The sequence below is a fragment of the Sinocyclocheilus rhinocerous genome, unplaced genomic scaffold, assembly GCF_001515625.1.
Source record: "Sinocyclocheilus rhinocerous isolate Xijiao unplaced genomic scaffold, SAMN03320098_v1.1 scaffold933, whole genome shotgun sequence".
NCBI classification, from domain to species: Eukaryota; Metazoa; Chordata; class Actinopteri; order Cypriniformes; family Cyprinidae; genus Sinocyclocheilus; species Sinocyclocheilus rhinocerous.
The window spans coordinates 645,228-670,034 of NW_015654506.1; the positions used below are offsets into that span (position 1 = coordinate 645,228).

The 24,807-nt window shown below is 36.1% G+C and overlaps 2 protein-coding genes across 6 annotated transcripts; one reads left to right on the forward strand and one right to left on the reverse strand.

Annotated features, from left to right (window-relative positions):
- Window positions 1-2: 2 nt before the first annotated feature.
- LOC107717382 (NADH dehydrogenase (ubiquinone) complex I, assembly factor 6-like) lies at window positions 3-8,746 on the forward strand. Of its 5 annotated transcripts, none has more exons than XM_016524113.1 (10): window positions 3-187; window positions 258-358; window positions 860-959; window positions 1,132-1,254; window positions 1,744-1,800; window positions 1,994-2,096; window positions 3,186-3,319; window positions 5,262-5,363; window positions 6,333-6,389; window positions 7,881-8,746. In XM_016524113.1, the coding sequence occupies exons 1-10, from the start codon at window positions 179-181 to the stop codon at window positions 8,007-8,009; spliced, it is 915 nt and encodes a 304-aa protein (XP_016379599.1). In that variant the 5' UTR covers window positions 3-178; the 3' UTR covers window positions 8,010-8,746. The 5 variants fall into 5 exon arrangements, with proteins under 5 accessions (XP_016379599.1, XP_016379600.1, XP_016379598.1 ...); XM_016524114.1 differs by having other exon boundaries at window positions 282-358; XM_016524112.1 differs by having other exon boundaries at window positions 3-153.
- A 6,080-nt stretch (window positions 8,747-14,826) lies between these two features.
- On the reverse strand, window positions 14,827-16,125 carry LOC107717381 (beta-2 adrenergic receptor-like). Its single transcript, XM_016524109.1, has one exon. The coding sequence runs from the start codon at window positions 16,013-16,015 to the stop codon at window positions 14,954-14,956; it is 1,062 nt and encodes a 353-aa protein (XP_016379595.1). The 5' UTR covers window positions 16,016-16,125; the 3' UTR covers window positions 14,827-14,953.
- Between the last annotated feature and the right edge of the window lie 8,682 nt (window positions 16,126-24,807).

Genomic DNA, 24,807 nt, shown 5'->3' on the forward strand with positions numbered 1-24,807 from the left:
CATTTGAATGAAAAACTATTACATTTTAAGTGCCATGAAAGTAATATGGTTCACTCCGAAACGAAACTTTATTCGATTTACTTTTGAGCGGAACGTACTATTAGAAGTGCTTGCTTACAGGGGAGTTGTAATATGACGCACACGCAAAAGGAGGTAACGTTACAGCTCAAGGAGACCCATGCATGAGGTTTGCAATGGCATCCAGTATAAACATAAAGAATGGACTTTTAACCACCAAAAATTCTCTCCACATAAAGATTCCCTATCCCACATTTAAACAGAGGCCAACAGAGATCAAATGCTCAAGAGCATTAACAACGGGACAGCACAATGAACAGTACTGTATTGATGTTGTAAGGTAAGTTATTATTAGTTTAAAATAGATTCACTTTTAGTAGTTTTATCGTGTATTATGTTTATCATGTATCCCAGAATACCTTTATTTTTCTCTGTCTTTATGTCAAATTGAATAAGAATATATGGCGTGACACTTTTTAAATAATAATGTAAAATGCAATATATACAAACATTAATTTTTGTATGCTTAAAGTTCATGGTTAAAATTGATGTCAATTGTTAAAATCAGTGCTAGAGATGTCTAGGTATTGTATCTGTCCAGACATTGAAAAAAGAGAAAACTTTTCATTAAAAATCTGAAATGTATAATGTATGTATATATATGTTCTGGGACTTTTTAAAATGAGGAAAGCAATTAATTTATGTCATTAGTGTATAAATTCAGTGTACAAGGAAATCATTTCAGTACTTTTTCAGTCTCTATTTAGGCTTAGTTTTGTAAATGTAGGTTATTGACACTACAGTTCACACTGAGTGAATAACACTGTACTGTCATCAATAGGAAGAGGGATTATGAGGGATTTTTGTGTTCATTGCTTTTTCCTGAGGCTGTTCGTCGATCTGCACTGGCACTGACGGCGTTCAATGTAGAACTGGCACAGGCAGGTATTCCAGCTATTGAGTGCAGCAAAACTCTTTTAGTCAGTTTGGTTTAAGCTAATTTACTTTTTGTACAGATATCAATGTGAATCATAGTTTGAAAACCAACTCTTGAGACATAAAAGTGCCTGAAACACTCATATATGCTCATATATTTGCTTCTTTTTTTTTTAGATTAAGGACTCTGTTTCTCAGAAAACCATTGGTTTAATGCGAATGCAGTTCTGGAAGAGCGCTGTAGAGGATATTTACAGAGATGACCATCCAGCCCAGCCCGTCAGTGCAGAACTGTGGAGGGTGGGTCTTCTTTCAATAAAAGAAAGATTCTGTCATAATTACATTAAAACTACCATTCAAAAGTTTGGAGTCATGAAGTTTTTTTTCAAGACTTTAATGCATTAAATGGCTCAAAATAGACATTACTAATGTTACAAAAGATTTTTAATAATGCTTCAAATTAATGCTGTTTTTTTAACTCTCTTTTTTATCAAAGATTTGTGGAAAAAAAACTGTATTTGTATTACTGTATCTTATGTCAAGTAAATGCAGTCTTGGTGAGCGCAAGAGACTTCTTTCAAAAACACTGAAAAAAAAAAAAACCTTGGCAATCCCCAATCTTGGCAACAATAGTGATGCCTTTGAACTTGTATGACTTTCTTTTTTTCTGTCTAACACATTTTTGAAAAATGTATCTATACAATGACAGTCAGTGTCCAATGTTGTTTGGATCAAAGCATTCTTCAAAATATTGGGCACTGATATACTATAACTGTTCTGTGTTCTCAGGCAGTGAGGAAGCACACATTAACAAGGAGGTGGATGTTAAGAATTATATCTGAAAGAGTAAGTAATTCGATTTGTCCTAATATATGAGGAAAAAAACATACTGTAAAGTTTTCTTTAAATAACTGTGACAGCTGTCCGAGAGACATGCATGGCTAATTCTAGACATGAATCTGTCATTCAGTGAGTCGGCATATTACGCACATTATACTGTCCTCTGGCAATTGTATTAAAAGCATTATGTTTTGAAAAGGAGAAAGATCTGGAGGACAAAGCGTACAGGAACCTTCAGGAGCTGGAGGACTATGGCGAAAACACACAATCCTCTCTTCTTTACCTGCTTCTGGAGACACTTGGTGAGCAGACCTTTCTTGATCTTGATCTTCAACTTAAAGCAATAGTTCTTTCAAAAATGAAAATTCTGTCATTTACACATCAGTATGACTTACTTTCCTCAGTGAAACACTGTAGATGTTCGGTGGAATATTAGGACCTGACAGCCTCAGTCACTATTTACTGTCATTGTAAAAGGAAAAAATTGCAGCAAAATGTCAGCCACCTGAAGGATAACTGAATTCATTGCTTCCATTTTGAAAGGAACTATTAAAATGATGTTATTATAGCTTAGTCTTATCATTTGTTGATTTGCACTGTGGGTTTGCTAGTATATTTCTAATGTACACTACCTTTCGAAATTTAAAGGTAAGAATTTTGATGTTTTTGAAAGGCTCACCAAGGCTGCATTTATTTTAATAAATCTACAGCAAAACAGTTATATTATGAATTATTGTTATAATTCAAAATAGCTGTTTTCTATTTTAATATATTTTAAAATGCTATTTATTTTTTCCATCATAATGGCAAAACTGAAGCAGCCAGTACTCCAGTCTTCAGTGTCACATGAAATCATTCTAATATGCTGACTCACTGCTCAAGAAACATTATTATCAATGTTAAAAATAGTTGTACTGCTTTTTTTTTTTTTTTTAAATGGGGTAAATTCTTTTTAGGATTCTTTAATGAATAGACAGTTCAAAAGAACAACATTTATTTGATTTAGAAATCTTTTGAAATATTCAATTATGTCTTTACTTGACTTAACTTTTGATCAATTTATTGCATTTTTGCTTAATAAAATTCTTCTTTTTAAAATTTTGACCCCAAACTTTTAAACTGTTGTGTAGTTTACTTTACCCCATCCTTCAAAAAGTCATAATCAGAAAAAAGTCCACTGGTAATATGCTGCAGAAACTAAACTAAGGCATTTTTGACTTCTGAAATTGTATTGTTTTAAAGGTGGGATATTAGATTTTTCATGATATGACTCATATTTGAGAACACTTTTTTTGATTAGCAAGACAGTATTGGAAATTCACTATTTTGCGCAAATCTGTTTAAAACTGGTCTCATAAAGTTGTATGCATTGTGGATCTTTTTTAACATAGGTGTGAAAAATGTCCATGCAGACCATGCCGCAAGCCACATTGGCAAAGCCCAGGGCATCCTGACCTGCCTTCGGGCAACTCCCTACAACAGCAGCAGACGCAAGGTCTACCTGCCCATGGACATCTGCATGCTGGTGGGTAAATCTGCTATCACCATGTCATCTCTGTTCCTGTCTAAAAAAACATTCTTTTCTAACATCAGAGGCACTAGTGAAGGATTAGAGACAATCCATGTGCCAGTCAGCATATATGTGGGTGAAGCGGTCCACTCCAGTGCCCTCTCGTCTGCTAAGCCCAAACCCATGGGCTTTGTTTCAGCCATCTGTCGCCATTTCAGCATGAACGAGCCATTAGAGTTGGGATTTAGAAGATCTTGCCCTTAGTGTAACAAAAGAAAATAATCTTTTATCTGTCGTTTATCCTCAACTAATCTCAGCTAGAGCCAGTGTACAGTATTAAGATCAAATTATGTTATGTATATTGTTTGCCGTGTGATTGCACATTCACCAAAAGGGGGCACTGTTGTTTCACTATAAACAACGTGGACATGTTTGGTTTCTGAGGTTATTAAATGCTCACTAAAACATAATGCATTTTAAATAAATACTTCTTTATTTGTAGGTTTTTAAATGTTTTGCTACTTCATAGGTAATTATTTGATTGTAGCATGAGGAAGTTCCTTAATAATTGTCTTTACTTATTGTTTTGAAACTTCCTTTCTTGAGGCAATAATGTACAGATAAGCTTTTAAACCTGTAATTGATGTCTTTAATAATGCATTGGATTATGTTGAATTAAAAGAGACAGCAAAACTTTGAAGGTTTCTCTACATTGCAGTTGTTTAGAGAATATTTGCTCTGGGAATTGTAAACAATATTAATGTGCAACCTGTCAAGATTAGCCAAATATGTTTGTAAAACAATGCAAGGTGAATGTGTGGGTGTTTCTTTGTTAGGTAGACTGTAAATACAAGCCTCTGGGTGTCTGCAAGCCATTTTTGTCAGTTTAAGGGCTCTGTTTGACATGAAACCCCAGTTCAAGAATCAGAACAGATCAATGATAGATATAGCCTCCCGCCAATTACACTGCCTGGTTATTCATGGTGTTGATTGCCTTGCCAATGCTTTATTTTGCCATACAGCTTTTGTTTGAGGAACAATTGGCTTTTTTTTTTTTTTTTTTAAGATTTATTTTTGGCTTTTACGGAAAGATATCGATTCTTAAATCCCAAGAATCGATTAGTCTTGTGTTTATTGATCACTTGCTATCGTGGATTTATTCGTGTTTGTTCAGATCACAGTTGAGGCAGTGCGATCACAGGGGGCACTTGAGTGATTGTTTAAGTCATGGTTTGAATCAGTAGTTTCTCACATATAACTAAGTGCAATTTCAGTAAATATTTCTTCTGAAGAAGTCTTGGGATGCCGAGTCGTAAACACATCACCTCATGTTCTGCATACAGATTGTCACATTTTCATCCAGCATACTAATTTCTTCTGCTGTTCAAGTATTTTTGTTGAATGCTGGAAAATCTATAAAGATGAATCTCATGAAAACTCAAGAAATTCCTGAGTCGTATTTCACCCCAAAACCCAAAGACATTTTTTTGTGAAACTGTGAATTTATATTATTATATATAAGACCATGACAGTATTGTGCCATTATTTTCGTGAATCTAGCACATCCTCCCCTACAGTAAAGTGAAAATTTATGTACTGATATTAATGAAAAATAATAAAAAATAAAAACATTTCATAGAAATAAAAGAGAATATATAATTATAATATATCCAATAATGATAATATAATTGCTAATTAAATAATAATGATTTTTATTACTGATGAATGGGTGTTTTGTATTACAGTATTAAGAATTTAGGAGAAATTACGAGGAAATGTTCTTAATAGTATTGAAAATATGACTCTATATATGGAGTTTTTGGGGTAAAATACAGGTGTATTGTTGTGATGGTGCCTGAAATATGGAGGGATGAAGAAAAGATTGTGGTATCAAGCTCATTTTTCTATCTATCAGGAGAGGGTTACTGATAATGCATTTTCACTGTTTCTCACCCAGCATGGAGCATCTCAAGAGGACTTCATCCGTGGCAGCAGGGACCAAAACGTCAGGGACGTCATTTATGACATTGCCAGCCAAGCCCATGTCCATCTCCAGCACGTATGCAAAGCCCTTTACTTTAATATCTGTGGTCAGATGGGAGATGCTGACTGTGTTGTATGTTCCCCAGTAATTTTCAATTTGCATACTAACTTCATTAGATTTCACAAGCGATATTACCCCTCCTCCACCAGCAGCTCTGATGACCCTTGATTGTTGCCCTCTCCTCATTACTGAATTTATTAAAAGTCCAGTGTAACCACAGGGAATATCTCGAGGAAATGCTAATCAGAGAATTTGTCAGATATTGCTCACCCCACTTTGCATATCTGGTCAGGTAGTATGAATCAAGGTTGGCACCAAATGACCTTGGTGAGGACCACATTTATATCACAAACAAGGGCCAAAGAAATTTTATACTTTTAATCTAACTTTTGCTGAAACTGTGTGGGTTCAAATTTTGTGTGAGTCATGAAAACATGTCTGAGTCACATTTCACCTCTTCAGAATACCATCTTTTTGATTTTCGTGATAGTTAAGTATGTTTCCCCCATAATACTGAAATGCATTCAGATGTTTAACTGTTTTTTTGCGATTCCTATTATTCTCTGTGGTGATTCTCATTACTATACTACAGTAAAAACAAATTCTGTATTAATAAAATGAAAACATAATGAGAAAGTACTGTAAAATACTGTAGTATTTCAGTAATTCTTACAAAATAATAGAACATTTATCCACATTCAGATCAGAAAAAGTACAGCATATACTACCATTGGGAGTGATTATGGACCTGTCATGAAAATAAGTCATAGTGCAAAAAATGCTACATTTTCAAAGAAAAATATGACTTAAAAAATGTATTTATTTAATTTTTTTATATTGGTGGTGAAATATGATCAGGTTTGTTTGACCTAATTTGATTCACCTAGTAAGGTTTTTGTGATGTACAGTACTATACAGCTCAGCTGTGAGAATTTGATATCTTGTTTTTGATATCTTGACTCGTTACTACACTACGTCTTCCAGGCTAGATCATTCAGCGAGAACGTTCCACAAGCGGCCATGCCTGCCTTCCTGCAAACGGTGAGTAATTTCATCTCTTTCAGCTCCTCTCCCCTCCCTACGCCTCACTAATGTGATGTGACACAGAGAAGCTCATGGCTTATCCTCATTCTGCCTCCAAAAGAGGCGGAGCCCCATCGAGCCACATGACTCCTGCCCCCTAGAGGCACCACTACCAGCTCATGGTCTGATTACACATCTTAAGCCTTTTTTACTCTTTTACAGTCATTTCTCTTAAAGGGAGCCCGCCTCGGAGGAGCGGAGGGAATAACTCTTAGCGTATTACGAGGCAAAGCATAGGGAGGCAGGCTGTAATTTTCAGTCCAATTTCAGCCTATTTGCCGACTCTTCAGTGCTTCAATTGCTTCGGCCAATGAAATGCTTTCAGTGAACTAAATGGCCTGTAAAGCATTTTTATATCACTTTATATTACTTTAATGTTCTGCTCTTACTTTCCATTTCCACATCCCTTTGTTTAACTGTCAGTCGCATTCTTTAAAGCCATCGTTTCCTTGCAGGCCATTTAGTAACACATTGCGCTCCACTTGCTTTGGCTGGTGTTAATCGTAACTGTGTTATCACGAAAGGACTTTACTGTAAGGTTTGGCATTTGAAGATTGTATTTTGTATTTGGGTTCATTTACAGTAGCAGGAAAAAGTATGTGAACACTTAGGTATTCTTCTTGTGAATTGTGAACTTGTGTTTATATTATTTTTATTGAGCTCGTCAGTCAGTAACCTAGGGATTCACATGCGAATCTTTGTGGTAATTTTTTTTTTTTTTTTTTTTTAAAGAAATGTAATGCTTTTATTCAGCATTTTAGCAAGGAACATTAAAATGACAAAAAAAATGCTGTCCTTTTGAACTTTCTATTTATTTGAGAATCCTGGAAAAATATTATTTCAACAAAAATATTAAGCAGCTTAACTGTTTGCAACATTAATAATAATAAGACATGTTTCAATATCACCAAATACCAAATATCATATTAGAATGATTTCTGAAGGATCATGTGACACTGAAGACTGGAGTAATGGCTGAAAATTCAGCTTGTCATCACAGGAATAAATTATATTTTAATATATATTAAAATAGAATATGGTTATTTTGATTTGTAATAATATTTTACTAATATTTCACTACTGTTTTACTGTATTACAGCTTTAGTTCGCATAAGAGACTCAAAAACATTTTAAAAAAATCTTACCTGACCCCAAATTTTTTGAACAGTTGTGTATGTTCAATGAAGACAAGAAAAAAAAGTTATCGGAGTAAATAAATTGTGTATTGTTATGACTTTTTATTTATTGCATACTTTTTCCTGCAGCTGTATCTCAACCCCACAATATCAAGAAGATCATTTAAATTCTTTGTTGACCAGCTGTATCATTTTTGCCTTTGGTTCTTTTTCTTCATACTTTTGCATTCTTTCAATAATGTATTATCCTCCAGGCTTGCACAAAAGTAATTAAATGAATAGTTTCTGATCTTCTTTGTGTTCGGTCCCTCAGGTTGTTTTGGAGGACTACCTTCAGAGAGTGAGAAAAGCAGACTTTGATGTGTTTCACCCCAGCCTACAAAAGAGGAATCCAGTGCTGCCCCTTCAGCTCTATTTACGATCATGGAGGAAGATCTATTAATTTGTTTGATTAAATCATCATCTGATTGTTGACAGATGAGTCAAACAAACCAAGCAGTTGTAATAAATTATCTAGCTTCTATATGTTCAGAATGTTAAAGTATTGCTGTCATTCCTGTCTTTTTCATGGCCGAAGTGTTCGATAACTCAATTTCCAAGCTTCACAGAAAATAACCACAATCAAAACAGTCCATTAAATTAAATTAAAATGTGTCTGAACTCAACAACAAATATCTCTAAACATATTTTGAGAGATAGTACAAGCTGTCAAACTGTTCTGAATTTGTTAAAGTATCTGCATAGTGTTGGTGGCATGAATCGAAGCAAATATTTTCCCAACTTGGTCTGTGGAACACGTTTCATAATAAATTCAATTATTTAAGACATTTGCGAACAAATTAGCAACAATTGAACATATTTTATAGGTGAGGAATGTGTCTCATGCCCTTTCTGATAGGCAAGGTCAATCAATTGTTTTTCACGCTGCAAGTGTGATGCAAGGTGGCATATTTTAGTGGCACAATCATGAGTTTATTTAGTCATCAAAAATACAGTCCTTCCACTGCCACAAAAGCTCTTATCTGATCGACAAGAAAACAACTCCTGGCTGTTTGTGACTGCTCTTGAACTGCAGAGAATATTTGGCTGGGAGCGAGGTCCTCTGCGTTGCTTTGCTCAACTCATTCAGTCGCTTTGATAAAGGACAGAGATCTTGCAGAATCTGTGAAAATGTGAATAATTTTAACAAAATAAGAGAGATCATACAAAATGCATGCTATTTTTTATTTAGTACTGTCCTCAGTAAGATATTTTACATAAAAGATTTTTACATATAGTCCACAAGACAAAAAAATAGCTGAAATTATTAAAATTACCCCCTTCAAAAGTTTGGGAACCCTTGGTTCTTAATACTATGTGTGGTTACCTGGATGATCCACAACTGTTTTTTTTGGGAGGGGGGGGGGTTTGGTGTTCATGAGTCCCTTGTCTGTCCGGCTGAACAGTTAAACTGAGCACTGTTCTTCAGAAAAATCCTCCATGTCCTGCAGATTCTTCAGTTTTCCAGCATCTTTTGCATATTTGAACCCTTTCCAGCAGTGACTGTATGACTTTGAGGTCCATCTTTTCACACTGAGGACAATTGAGGGACTCGAACACAACTATTAAAAAAGGTTCAAACATTCACTGATGCTCCAGAAGGAAACACGATGAAGATGCCCACATTTTTCTTATTTTGTTAAAATATCATTTTTTTCCATTTAGTACTGCCCTTCAGAAGCAACAGAAGATACTTGCATGTTTCTCAGAAGACAAATTAAGTACAATTTACCTTGATCTTAAAATACAAAAAGTTTGTCATGTAAATTTAATGGATGCACAGAAAAAGTAACGTAACTAGTAATGTAACTAATTACTTTTGAAATAAAGTAATCAGAAAAGTAACTTGATTACTTTTAAAAGGAGTAATCAGTAATTTAATTACATTTTCAGAGTAGCTTGCCCAACATTGTCCCTCAATTGTCCTCAGTGTGAAAAGATGGATCTCAAAATCATACAGTCACTGCTGGAAAGGGTTCAAATATGCAAAAGATGCTGAAAAACGGAAGAATCTCCAGGACCTGGAGGATTTTTCTGAAGAACAGTGCTCTCAGTTTAACTGTTCTGGACAAACAAGGGACTCATGAACAACCATCACAAAAAACAAAAAAATAGTCGTGGACCATCCAGGTAACCACACACAGTATTAAGAACCAAGGGTTCACAAACTTTTGAAGGGGGTTATTTTAATAATTTCCGGGTTTTTTTATCTTGTGGACTATATGTAAACATCTTTTATGTAAAATATCTTACTCAGGACAGTAAATAAAAAATAACATGCATTTTGTATGATCTCTCCTATTTTGTTAAAATTATTCATAGATTCTGCAAGGGGTTCCCAAACTTTCGCATGCCACTGTATATATGTATATGTAAGCGTTGTTGTTTTTTTTCAGTAATATGTGTATTCATAGCTCAATATATGTGCTTACTGACTAGCTAAAGTAGCTTGGCCAGGCTGAGAGACCAGCTTAGACTGGTTTAGGATGCTTTTTTAAAAGGGTCATTTAAGTTATTTTAAACAAGTTTGCGTTTCCAGATGAGTTTAGTTTCAGAAATAACACATATGTGACAAGACTATTAAAATTCTCTCCTTAATTAAACATAGGGACTAGAAAAGCTTTTCAATTGCACTTATATAAACATAATTAGACAATATGCATATATAATATGCATTATAGCATTCATCTGGTAAAATGTATAAATGATTAATGAGCTCCTATAGGGTTCAAATGATTTGGTTTAAAGCACATACTTTTAAGAATATGAATCTCCACATATTGTAAAACACACAAAAAAATTTATCTGGAGCTTGTTAGTCTACTTCTCAAAGATAATAAGCACAATTAAAGCTAATTTCTGTTCCCAAATCTTATCTAGTCAGTTGTGGGGGTCAGTGATTAAGTTCTGCCCTTTTGAATGGAGGTGCTGAAATGAAAGGAGACAAATTACAAGTAATTATCATGGAAAAACTTGCAAATAATTGCCTCCTTCACTGAGATATGTCAAGGTCATACCAAATCTTTTTTTATTATTCAAAGTGAGCCGAGACGTTCTGACCCTGACATGTACTTTTACGGGTTGGAGTTCTGCTCTTCTTTATGGCCAATTTAGGGATCTCATCCAATGCTTTATAGCATTATGTACTGTTTTTTCCACGTTTAGATGTTAAGCATCACATTTTTATGGAAGCCTGTTTTCACTACACAATAAAAAATATAAATGTTCAATTCTGAGAAATGTTTCGAGATATAAACTCTGAGAAGAAATTCTGAGAAGAAAAATCAGAATTGAGATATAAACTCACAATTGCAAGAAAAAAGTCAGAATTCTCATGTTATATTTTGTAATTCTGAAACTCTGAACTGTGATATATAAACTCAGCATTATATGAAAAACAAAAGTCTTGATTGTGAGATAAAAATTCATGATTATTTTTATTAATTTTTTTATTCTGTGGCATAAATGGCCTTCCATATTTCCCTCTCAGGGTGAATTAGGAGAGGATGGAGAGGTTGTTTTCAGAAAGTTAGAACAGGTTTACCTTTCATTTGTTTAGGTTCTTCTTTCTGGCCAGTGGAGATGTTATGCATTTTGAAAACAGTTTCTAATTGCTGCACTGCACCTCTAAAATGGAACTGACAGCTTCTGTTGGCCCATCACGATCCTCGTATTCACATTCAAATCTTGAGATTAACTGCCTCGGTTGCCAAGGTGAATTGCTTTTCATTTCTTCACCCGAAGCAAATACCATGTCTATTATTTATGAAGTGACAACTACAATTCATCAAATTAGAAGATAATTGGCAACAAATGAAACACCTGTCATTACAAAACATGTCCAAATTACTAAATACCCATCCATACCTGGTTTACCGCTGATTGCCTGTATGATCTCTCTTCAAACTGTTTGTGATCTCAGTGTTTCATTCAGACCAATATAATTGGATGAAATTCCATTTATCCCTTTGAAATATTGGCTACAAGTGAACACCACACTCTTTGGATGAACGGAAACACATTTCTTTGTCCTCTGATTTACTTCATTGTTGGTCTTCAAGAACAACAGTGCATGGGGTTAGAAGCAATTTTGATTGTGTGAACAGTTTTTGGCTCAGTCTTTCTGCTCTGAAAAACCACACAAACATGAAAAGAACAAATTATAATTAGCATCTAAGTTCTCGTTGGCCGTTTGAATACTATAGAATTATATAGCACAGTGGACAAAGATTTGAGTTGCAATAGCACCAGGTCTGCTAAAACCTCTCATCAATAATTTCTGAAGAAACTTAAGACAGGGAATCTGAAAAGCCTGAAGTGTTTTCCCACAGGTTTTCATCTGCATACTTTGAAAAAAGTCTTCTGAAGTCATATGTGTGAGGAAATTAAGGAAAACAGAAGAATCATGTAAATAAAGTTTGAATTTTGGATGAACTGTTTCTTTAAGAAATTAATTGTAAGTCTGTACGAAGTTTAAATGCACTACAAAGATCTCCTACCCATACTTAAAACTACATTTTTTTTTTTTTCCATTTTTAATGCTTTAAGTAATTATGCAGCACACAAGAGCCTGACATTTCTTCATGACAGTACGATTATGAACTCTCTGAGCCTATCTACATTATTACCAGCCTGAATCAGCACTGAATATCATCACTTTAGGTCTTTTATTCTTTCAGACACTATTATAATGTTAGATCACTGGCATATGAAGTCATGCAATGCATTTCCTCCTTTGCATCTCTGCCATGTATAATGAGGGGTATTGTGTCTCTTACCAACTGTTCTGACATTTGGCTGCCATTTCTCATTTTCGCATGGATTCCACCGAAGTGATATATTTAGGGTAATTTTCTTTAAGCACAGACAGACCTGTAAAAACGGCATACTGATTGCCAAATAGAGCAGTTATGGAATCTGACGTGGAGTAAAATAACTGCCTAAAATGTTGCTGGATTTGGTCATTGCTCATTTTACAACACACAATACATGTATAACTATATCTCCCAATGTTTCCTAAGGTTTTAATTGATACATTTTAAGGAATTTAACTGTCACAAATTAAACCAATTCATCATATGTGACTTTCACATGTTCCATGCAAGCAAACAACCACCAGCAAAGGCAAATTAGAGTAATGCGACCTTCCTCCTTGTATGATGTGCCAGTTTTATGGAGGCAATTCCGGGTCATATTTTTATGGATGCCAGACACGCATCCTTCATTATGACCTCATAAACGTCAGTTTAAATTGGCTTGTTTTGCAGGGCATAAATGGACAAACAAGAACTCTGGATTAATGAAAACCACTTTGTCCAAACACTTCTAGAAATGTAGCATTTCATCAACTCTATTAGGATAAAACATGGGTTGACTAAGATAAAATATAGTGTTACAGTACCAGCACTAAATTCAATTACATTTATGGCACAGAATAGTGTATTTGAGATATTCTATGATCTCAAAGTGAGGTGAACATACATACACATATGTCCTGTCCTCCTGCACATACACGTGACATGGCGCACTCACCAGAAGGTTTCTCTCTGTTACAACATGTGTAGTGAAAAAAAAAATGAAACACATTGTTTACCAGAGGCCCTATGAGTAAGACAGCTGCCATATTTTGTTGTGATATATAACAATCTTGGTATTGCTCCACTGAAATGACATTGAAATAAATCAAAAAAATGCTAAAGCCAGGCCATCTGCCCTCCTTCCAAGGTCTTATGGGAATTGGACAGCCCCTGGGTTCAAAACTGGACCCTCCAGGCTTGTCACATCTATAAGGGGACGAATGATTGGAGATTCACCAGACAGTAATCTCTGAAACAAGATTAAAGACGGTTTAGCAAAATTCTGATTTAAGATTAACATGGCTAACATTAGCGTACTCTGCTGGATCTTCAGATGCATCATGTAGTCGCATCACATCTGTGTGAGAGTATTTGCACGAAGAGGGATAAAAGGGTAAGTTGTCCATTTGAGCCGTTAAGGCACATGTAAAGCACTGAGATTGAGCTGTTCGATATATTGCATAATTTTGATAAAATATGTATAGCATAGTTAGAGGGATTGTCCACCCAAAAATGAAAATTACCACTCTCAATCTCGTCTTACTTTCTTCTGTGGAACATAATAGAAGATATTTTGAAGAATGTTGGTAATCAGACAGGTTTGTTTCCTCATTGACTTCTTTTGTATTTTTGTCCATACAGTGGAAGCCCATGGTCACTGAAATTGGTTACCAATATCTTCAAGTTCCACAGAAGAAAGAAAGTCATACAGGGTTGGAAATCATTGAGAGTGAGTATATGATGACAGATTTAAAATTTTTGGGGTGGACTATTCCTGTAATCAGTATAGTCTATTTAGATATTAGAGGTTATTATATTATAAAGATATTATAAAGTTGCTTAGCAAATTTAAAAGATAAATGTTTTAAATGCACTGTCATTGTCAGATGTACTTTAAAAATCACAAAAAACATGATTGGAATTAAATTCATTAAAACAGACTTTTAATGAAGAATACTTTATTGTATATAGTACAAAACTGTGCAAAAGAATAATGGCCTAAATAAATAAAAAACATCAACCATGGTGTTTTTGGTATAATGTCTTGGCCCTTGTGTGATAAGAGTTACAAATTACGCATTTGATATGAATACACTGATGAGAAAATGCATTTGTCTTTTATGACACAGCCTTCTAACACTATAGGTTTTTATTATAAAAAATTACATAAACCAATAAACAATTAACCCTATAATAATGTGTATTTTAACACTCCGTCTTTACATTAAACCTTATAAGTATCAGTTCTTGACCAGTGTATATACACACATTTTATTAAAGCCACAATGTCTCAAAATATCAAGATGGTCCTCACTGCAGAACACAAGATCCAGGGGGTGTGGTTGGATCCAGATCCAACTCCTCCCACCTTCAGCATACCTAAACCTACCCGTCTCCACCCCCTGATAACCGCCTTAACAGGCGGTTATGAAGGCCTTAAATCACACTGGCATCAATAGGCATCTTGTGGCCTAACGGTTGGAAATCTAGGCTAGGATGATAATCAAAACATTTGATTACAAGGAATGATCCGTATGCTCAATGTGTCTTGAAGAAAGCCAGTTAGCCTCAAGTTGATCCAGGGGGACTGGAAAAGCTGTGTTTCTAGCTGGTCTGGTAGACCTTGGAGCAGCAACAAACCAGCTATAAGCCATTTTAACCAGCTTGATCCATCTAATGCCCAGCTAGAAACCAGATACTAGCTTAAGGGGTCTGTAATAAATATAGTAAGCACCACCTGAATCGGGCTACTGCTCAGTAATATCATTAATTAGGGTTGCTTGACTATTTCCTCATTGTCTTTCCCTCCATTTACAGTGTTTTCATACTCAGTCTTTTTAGGCGCAGTGTTCAATTGAGCGGATATGAGCAGCTGATACGCGCGACTTCTAAACTTCTGGTCTCTCACGCCATATATAATAACATTACAGCAGCTGTTTGAGGTCAAAATCCAAAAGGCAAAAAACGCAAAATTGCACCATTCGTTTCCCAGCACATTTCCAACTACAAACACTGCGATGGGAGTGAAAGAAACGGTGAAAGCCAACGTCAGAGTGCCTATTGTCTTGGCAGCCTTGATGTCGGAGAAGGTTGGTTTCGTTGAGCTTTGACTCTCGGTCTCTGCGAGATGTTTTCTTCTTTTTGAATGCTGGCGGATCGTGGTGAGGGATATGATATTGATGACAATAGTACCTCCGAGCAGCGTAAAGTCAAAGGCAGGGAAGAGTAAGAGAATGTTCCAAGCTTGGGAAGGGAAGTCTGCGCTTCCAAGCGCGTAATTGCACATGCGGCTGCAAGTATTGTACTCCAGCGCGATTTCATCGCTGAAAACCAATGGAGATATTGCCAGGAAAAAACTGCCCATCCAGGAAAAGACTATTAGTATGCTTGTTCTTTTTTTAGTTATGACTGATTCCTTGTGCAGTGGCCTCAAAACGGCAATGCTCCTTTCAATGGTCAGGAGGAAAATGGTTGTAATGGAAACTAAAGTGCATCCCGCAAACACAGGTCCGATGAAATTGCACGGGTGGAGAGGTGTGGTTTGGGAATTGCGCGCTGTCCACTCTGGCATTGAATTATAGATCATGAGAGATACTTCTGCGTAAACGGAGACAGGAACCACAAAAATTCCCACAGCCAGGTCTGCCACGGCCAGTGAGGCTTTTAAATAACCCTGTGGAGTGTGGAAGTGTTTAGTTCCAACGACCACTGCTAATGTCAGGAGGTTTCCGAAGAGTATAGCAATTATCAGTGATATCATGAAGACCACCATGAGTATCTTATTGGTCGTGGTACAGCAACACACACTGCAGTTTGCGAGCTCCTCTGGCATCCTTGTTCAGCTGCGCGTAAAATTCCTGTCAGCAGCACAGTGGTATTTCTCCTTTTGGCTCGGAGGCAAGGCACGGCAACCTGTGCATGGTGGTCTGTCCAAATCGAGAAATTCACTCCTGCCAAGAATGATATAATGATGAATATGACGTTGTGAATAATGGTCACACTTTCTCAGGAAAAGGATATTCCACGAAAATGGTGCCGTAATATTTGTACCCAAAGATACCAACCACGAAATACTGACACCAAACACAATCATTGGCATTAATTGGCATTTTGGGCACATCGAGAAAAAAAAAAAGTGTACTAGCAATAATGCACATTGTGACTGAAATCGTACAAGCTATATTGTATTTTTTTTCAGTCTGGATATTATTATTATTATTATTATTATTGATATTTTCTTTTTAGTGTACATTTTATTAGAACGAACTGTAGTAGCCTATAAGTTATGGATCAGATGCATCAATCCTAACTAGCCATTATTAAAACAACACAATTCCGTACAATAAATATTTTAAGCATGTTAACTTTTCATAGATAAAGCCATCACACATATTTTTATGCATTTAATTAAAATGTTTACCTGTGAGTATGTTTAAAATCTTGAATAACTTTAAAACCACGTTTTCAAAATGGAAAAGCCACCCATTTAGCGAAGTGGCACAAAGACGCTCACAAAATTACACTGGGAAATGTCAGAAAACACCCCAATATTAGAACAAAAGGCTAAAGGAAAACCGTTTGAGGTACCAATTAGGCTACTACATATAGATATGTGGATAGTGCATATAGCATCTAATTTGAATGCGGTTCAACTGATGTGGACGTACCTTAAAATTAAAATCCATATCTCCAACTTCTCGGCGCCTTCCAGCACATCTGAGAAAATATTCTGTACGAGTCCGGTATATTCGGCCAAGACTTTCTATATATATATATATATAGATTATAAGCAAACCCCTTGACAAACTTTGCACTAGTTATGCATTTGGAGAAATGGGAAAATGTCCACTACAAGCCCTTGTCTCTGACTGCTCTTTACATTACGCGTGTGCACGAACAGCCTTGAGCGCGAGGAGTGATGCCAGTCTGACGTGCGCTGCTGCAGTCACTGGATTCCCCAGTGGCTATTGTTTACTTTTCCCTCAATTACTACGCAGGCATAATCATTAGAGAAGCGATAAAATCATCATTCACGAGTAATCAACCAGTGGCTCCGTTATAAGAGCACCGCAACATGCTCAAAAAGCAATTGTGTGTATCATTGATATGCGACATGCAACGAACAAAGTCAGAGCTAAAATATCCGATGAAAGAAAAAAAAATGCAGTTGTCTAAATCCTTTTTGTGTGCCTTTGTGTGCACACATACAGGCACCTGGGGGCAGCAGGGAGTTATACTGTTAACATATTCGTCTCACAATTTCTAACCAGAAAGTAGAATAAAGCAATATAAAATAGCATATTGCTTTAAACATATTTATATGTATTATATTTATGTGTTAAAATATAATTAATATATTATTAATGTTAATAATTAATATGAATATCCTAATATTAATTGATATGATAATTTTAATTAATAATAGGAAGTTGAACATATTGCCATCTATTCAGATCAAACCAGAAATAACCTGATTAGCAACAATTAAAATGAAAAAATAACTCTTTAAATCAAAACAAAGAGCTGTGAGGTCCTCAGAAGCCAGGCTACTCCATGACATCCAAACAGCTGTCAACGTTGTAATCAGAAAAGCATTTACAGTTTTAGTTTTAGTGTGGTGCACGGGTATCATGTTTAGATGACAAGTCTATTATCTGCAGAAACAAGAAATACAGTTAGTGAGCCTAATATAGATGTGCTGAATCACCAATGGCCACTTCCTTTACACAACACAGGAAAACATTCTTAGGATTCTTTGGTACTACGAAAACAGTGAAATGCATGCTGGCACTTTTAGTATTTACTAGAATACTTACCTGAAGTGCCACACGATACAATATTTGATACAACATTTATGCTTTTCAGTCTTTTTGGAAAAAAAACAACAACAACAAAAAACAACAAAACAAAAAAAAACAAGCAATATGGCAACAGCTAGATAAGAGGCTCATATTTACGGTATAGGATGGGGTCTTTATATATCAGTGGGTTTCATTAAAATGATGCTGATAGGCCAAAGGTGAAAGGTTTGCTTCCTCAAATTTGATAATGTGATATTCATAACGTATCCTCTACAAAGATAATCCGAAGACAACAGAATATTTGTGAAACACTGCAAAATGCAGAATTACCCACTTGTTGTGTTATGCAGTCATCATATCTATGTGTCAACTTACCCGAGAAAGACAAAGGTCATTTGAGTTGGCTGCAAACCTAAATCATTGACCTCATAACCAAGTAAAACTAAAGATTATGTCTTTATAACTACTCTAACCCTTTAACTACTCAATCGGATTATTAAACCTGCTGATAACTACACACACTAACTCTCATGACTCAGGCAGTTATAAAGGCGGTTATAAACCTGTGTTTCCAACGAGAAGGAAAAGCGAAAGGCACTACATTGAACACTAGTCTAAATACAAGGATCAGTGTTTATCCAGATTAGTCCCTGCCCCTTCTCCCACACCACCCCGACCTAGAGTCACGCTAGTGCTCTCCGCTAGTGACGCTTACATTCCCTGCTCCTGCCCTCAGCCATATTGCAAGTGCAGTTTCCGAGTTTGGCTGCCCGGGAAAGTGGCAAAAAAAAACTTCCATCTGACGATTTTTGAATTTGGAATTTAAGTATTTTACCCGTTGGAAAATTTACCAGAGATTGTGTCTTCGCGTCTACAGCCGTTAATCGGTAAGTGCGCGCTTGCTTGTATCTAAATTTACCAAGCGCTGGTTTCCATTCGCGCCTGTCAGAGCATGTTTGCGTTGTAATTGTTTAACTACTACGTGTTTATCGTGGTTCGCTTTATTATTTTGCTACATTAGTGTAAGCGAAATGTGTTTGAAAGTTTGTAAGTTTGAAAGCTGTAGGAAGACGTCAAGGAACTATTCGTGCGCTATGGGACAGTCCAAGCGCCTTGTTAGCTTGTAGCATGCTAACGTGAGGAAAAACTTTGTCAACGATGAAATGTAAAACTAACTTCACAACAGCAACATGTAGTTTGCTATTGAGATATGTTCCTCTAATTCATAACTCATTTTAGCCAGCCAGTACCGAGTTCTTGTGCAAATTCTGTGTGAAAGTAGCTACTCTTTTAGTCCAGTTGTCAGTGTCAAAACAAGAAAGCCAAAAAAGTTTAGGTTAGAGCTATATGACAAAGTAACGTTACCTTAAATCAGTCTGGTTTAAACCTTTGCGTTTTTGACCTGACAAAACTTCTGATAACTTTTACTATTAACATCGCCTGTGTGACAGCCAGTGCTCGGTGACTCATCGAAACTAGTGCAAACCACCCAACCTTGTTCCTTGCTACACAGCATGGTATCAGTCATATAGTGATGGGAAAATTGAGGAGTAACGTTAGCTGATTTTCTTCTCTCAAATCGCTTGTCAACGAGAATATTTGCAATTGCTTTAGATTTTTGTGGTGGTTAGGAAATACTTGATCGACATGCCATGTGTATACACAGCATGCAACTGTGCACGATCAGGATGAAATGAAAAACAACAACACATGGATCCAAACATATTTTAGCAGTAGAGGCATTATGACACTTTTATTTAGTTGCTGTTAAACCATGAATTAAGGAAGCCGTCTTAGTCTGATACTTTTGCTTCCTAAACATTTTTTGCTTCCCCTACAAAATATATAAAGATATACTGTATACATATACATACTATTTATGTATGGTTTTTTTATGACCTCACACTGAGCATTAATTTTAGAATTATTTAAGATGAGGTCCTCATCTTAAGTTCATATATTCTATCGTCACAGTTTCACTTCTGCATTCATATGGCTGTTTGATTCACACCTGCACTTTTAAAAAGGGCACTGGAGTTGGGTGTTTGTATTTGTGAAGATGGATGCTGTCATACATTCATGGATGTATTTTAATGTACTCTTCTTGTAAATTTGGCTTTGTCTGTTCCTTCCTTTTTGGACTGTGTGACTTTGACTTTGTGCAAAGTTCTTGAAAGTAGAGACTGATCTCTCACTCTCTCTATCTCTCTACAGTATCTCTCATCTCTCTATGTATACATGCATGCATGCGTTTATGGTCAATACTAATAAAAAATTATTTTCAACTTTTGAGTGTCTGACACCTGATATACAGAAGGAGAACCTATTCTAAAATGTTAATTTCTGCTTTTCAGTGCAGAAATAATAATTGGACTGCATAAATAAAAACATTGTGTTATGAATATTTTAATTATTTTAAATGTATTATTGTTAATTATAATAATTATTCATATATTTAAAATTAATAGTTTAATATGAATATTAACTGTTTCACTTGTTAACACTTGTTGTTTCCTATTGAATATAGTGGAGTTGTTGGATGCTGTTCTCTAGAGAGACATTTATTGGTAGACCTGACACTGAAGAACCAAAAACAAAATGAGTAGAAATGTGTGAATATCAGTATATATATATATATAAAAAAAACTCTGCCTATCTCAGAGCATTTGCTGAACATGTGTATGTTTTCAGAATGAAGGAAACAGATGTTGTCATGGTGCATTCCTTCATTTAGCTTTATTTCTTACCTTTGGTGCTACTGTCCAACCAGGATTTTCAGACATGAAAAATAAGTTAGTGGTTCAAAATAACCATCTTTACCAGCTTTGCTTAATACTTCCACTTCTTTACTTGATGCTCACATTGAATACAATTGGTCTCATTTTCCTAATAAAGTCAAAATAGATAGTCTTTCTTCAGAACAATGATATATTATTAATGGACAAGTCAAGATTAGCTCTTTAAAGTTTAATTCTGTTAGACTTTTGAGTTGATTTTGTTTCTGCATTCTAGTCATTACTCTGCCATCGACCTCAGCATGTTTGCTGTGATTTTGTGCAATGATTATTTTAAGCAAACATCATATGGCGCTTTTCCACTGTGTGGTACGACTCGACTCGGCACGGCATGGGCATGGCTTGGTTTGCGTTTCCACTGCAGTTTAGTATTGCTTTAGAGTGGGCGGGATTATTCACATGTCGTTATAGTTGCGCCGCCTCTGCCGCGACTCCTGAAAAACTTTTTCATTCCGCGTCGCCCCATCAAGCTCTCGCTGGATCCGCTCCTCTGCTATCAACGGAGGAACGTCTGTACTTCCTCAACAGGGGGAACAGCCACTTTTTGGTTGTTAAAAAAAGGTGCACTCGTTCAAAACAGTTGCGTTTGATCAATAATGTACTCATTCTAATAAATTTATATTGTAATGTACTCGTACTAATATATTAAAAAAATCATCTTTACATTGCTGGTAGGTTATCATTGCACAAATTAACACAATTTCTACATTTAAAAAAATACAAATAAAAATGAGAAGCGTTCTAAAATAATGCGCTGTCTTCACTGTATCTCACCCACACACGATTTTAGTCACTCACACAGATCATGTTGCGCGCGCACAGACATTCAGTAACAAACTTTTTAGCGCTGCCCCGCAATTTGATTAATAAATAGCTTAATCGCTCAAGAGCTACTTTATCTTTCTCAACAAGGAGCTGGTAACATCATCGTTTCTAAAGGAATTAAAGCCACAGCTTCACTGTTAATAGAGAAACGCGGCAAAACGGTGGTAATTCATACATACACAGCCTATCTCTCTCTCGTGCAAATAAACACTTGATGAATTACACTTTTCTGAGAATAGCGGTACCAGGTACTAGGGCTGTGTATCACCAGCAAAGTCACGATACGATACATATCACGATACAGGACTGCACTGAATTTCACCAAAGCAGAATTTAGTAAAACAGCTGTTTATTAAACACTGCATACTATAGTGCCATTTCTAACTATTGGCAGAGCAGGCAGTTGACCTCTGCATTATGAAGGGCCTCCATAACTGTACCACAGTACAATATAGGTAATGGCATATGTTTCATGTTTACATTGGGCACTCCCCACCAGGTACAATATTCTGATTGTTTGCATCTTGTTTTTAAGCCCATAAATAATAATGTACTCATTCTAATAAATTTATATTGTAATGTACTCGTACTAATATATTAAAAAAATCATCTTTACATTGCTGGTAGGTTATCATTGCACAAATTAACACAATTTCTACATTTAAAAAAATACAAATAAAAATGAGAAGCGTTCTAAAATAATGCGCTGTCTTCACTGTATCTCACCCACACACGATTTTAGTCACTCACACAGATCACGTTGCGGCCGCACTCAGACATTCAGAAACAAACTTTTTAGCGCTGCCCCGCAATTTTATCAACTAAATAGCTTAAATCGCTCAAGAGCTACATTATCTTTCTCAACAAGGAGCAGGTAACATCATTGTTTCTAAAGGAATTAAAGCTACAGCTTCACTGTTTTTTATACCTGAACTGCACATTTAATATATTGGTTCAATAATTTGCTTTTGCCCCCCACTTTATTGTCAGTATCAACTATTATCAGCCAGTGAAGAATTTGGAATAAAATTGTGACTCCCACGTCACAATTAAATTGAATCGTGAGGTGCCTAAAAATTCCCACCACTTGCCATGCCATCAACACAACCTTAAACAGACACAGAAAGTTTCTGTCGTTTAATCCATAGAACAGATCCAGCTGTGATTAGTAGGAAATTGGCTTCAACGTAACCAAGTACCTGTAAATAGTGATTGAACTCATTCCTGAACACAGCTTATTGAGATGTCTTTTGAGCACACAGTGCATGTTGGGCTAGATTCCAAAACACTCCAGTAAACCTTGTGTAAGCCACACAAGGCTGTGAACTTTACCCTTCAGTAGTCTGAACAAGTTGTTTGGTCAGAGATAATCTCTGGCTTATTACCATGCAAGTTGTTTGAGTTATAACACTAAGCAGCACATGCTTTATGGTCCGTAGGTTTAAAACAAAAGATTTCATTCAGATTAACAGACGGGCACACTGACGTTTCTGTGAATTTAAGGTCAAAAGTCACTGATTTCATGTACAGGCTGTGCTGAGCGGTTTAATGATACTGGATGATGTTTTGACTGTTAGCATGAGAAGTAATTTTTAAACTATACTGCAGAAGGCAAAATGCTTTTAAATGCATATTTACTCATAGCTGTAAAGCGCAAGTCCCTAAATTATGATCGTATCTGATCTGTTACCTGCGAGTTATTTATGCATACTGATGTGACAGGATGTATGGTTAGACTTTGTGTGAATGTCACAAAATCTAATTTTGTGGGCTGAAATGTTTGAGAAGTTTAAAAAGGGTTCACTTTGAAGATCTTGTTTATGTCTTGAGTTGATGGAGAAACCAAAATATCTGAATGTAGTTAAGGTTTAACGGTTAAAAATATCCTATGGTGTTGCTGAGAATAGTTCTGCTGTACTTCCTTAATCTTGATTTACTGGAAGGCACCGTGCTGCCATCAGTTAACTGCGTTTAATTTGCCTAGAATGGTTTATTGGCTGCATTAAGGTCAGACATTTACTGTACAAAACTGCTGATTACAGGTACTTTTGACAAGTTTGTTGAGTTATCTTGCTTTGGGACAAATCCAGAAGTGCAGTCATGCAAGTTTACAAGTCATCACCTACTTCTCTTTTACAGTGCTGACTTAAATGCTGGTTTCAAAATAAAAGAAAAATCAATTTGATCACAAAAATGTAAACTTCAGTAGGGGTCGGTATGTCTTACCCTGTCACTTCAAGGACATAATATTGAATAGCTTCAGTTAGGACTGCACGATTAATTGAAATAAAACTGAAATTGTGATATGGCTCAGTGAGATTGGTAAATCGAAAAGACTGCGTTTTAATGAAATGTGTGCTGCTTGTTTTAGAGTGAAGTGTGGCACTGTGTTCTTAAACGTGAGCTGCTTTTACTCAGAGTGTCTCGAATCGCAATAAATGCTTCTCCTCACAAACTCCATCTTTGCAGCTGAGTGCATTTGAAAATGATGCCGAATACATTGAGAATCACAGAATCATCTGGCCATTAAGAATTTACTGTTTTGTGTAATGTCATGGAATTTGACAAATTTTGGATGAATACATCAAATAGAGGGCTGAAATTCTTAAAAGGTCTTAACTTCAACCCGCCAAAATAAACGTTTAACTTGAAGAAATTATGACAGAAATCTATTATTGATTAGAGCCCGACCAATATATCGTTTTGTCGATTTTATCGGCCGATATGAGCCTGTCGCAGATATATCGTATCGGCGAAAATGCCACCGATATGAATTTTTTTTTACAGAACATAAAACGCAGATAAAATGCTTGTAAACAGTGTAATTACATAGTTTGTCCAGCAGAGCGCGCTCCATTGTTTGCTACTGGCGACCTGGATGAAACGCTTTAAAGCTTAAGTTCAATGGAATACCATTGAAACTTTGAACGGCCATATCTCCGTAACGGCACGGTGGATCTGCACCAAATTCGGGGATCCCTTCAGCTCGAGGAACCCTCTTGAACGCCGAATCAAGTGTACATCTCGAGGCCCCCTTTCGAATGAGACCACCCCCGCGTCGATAGCCCTTAGGCTATGGCGTAGGTCCGACGCAGAAGTATAAATCAGCCTTAAGACAACGCTTGAATACGGCTGCCTGAACAAGGGACCTCCTTACTGAAGTGAAAGTGTTGACTGGTGTCACTATCTCGCGAACGCGCCAG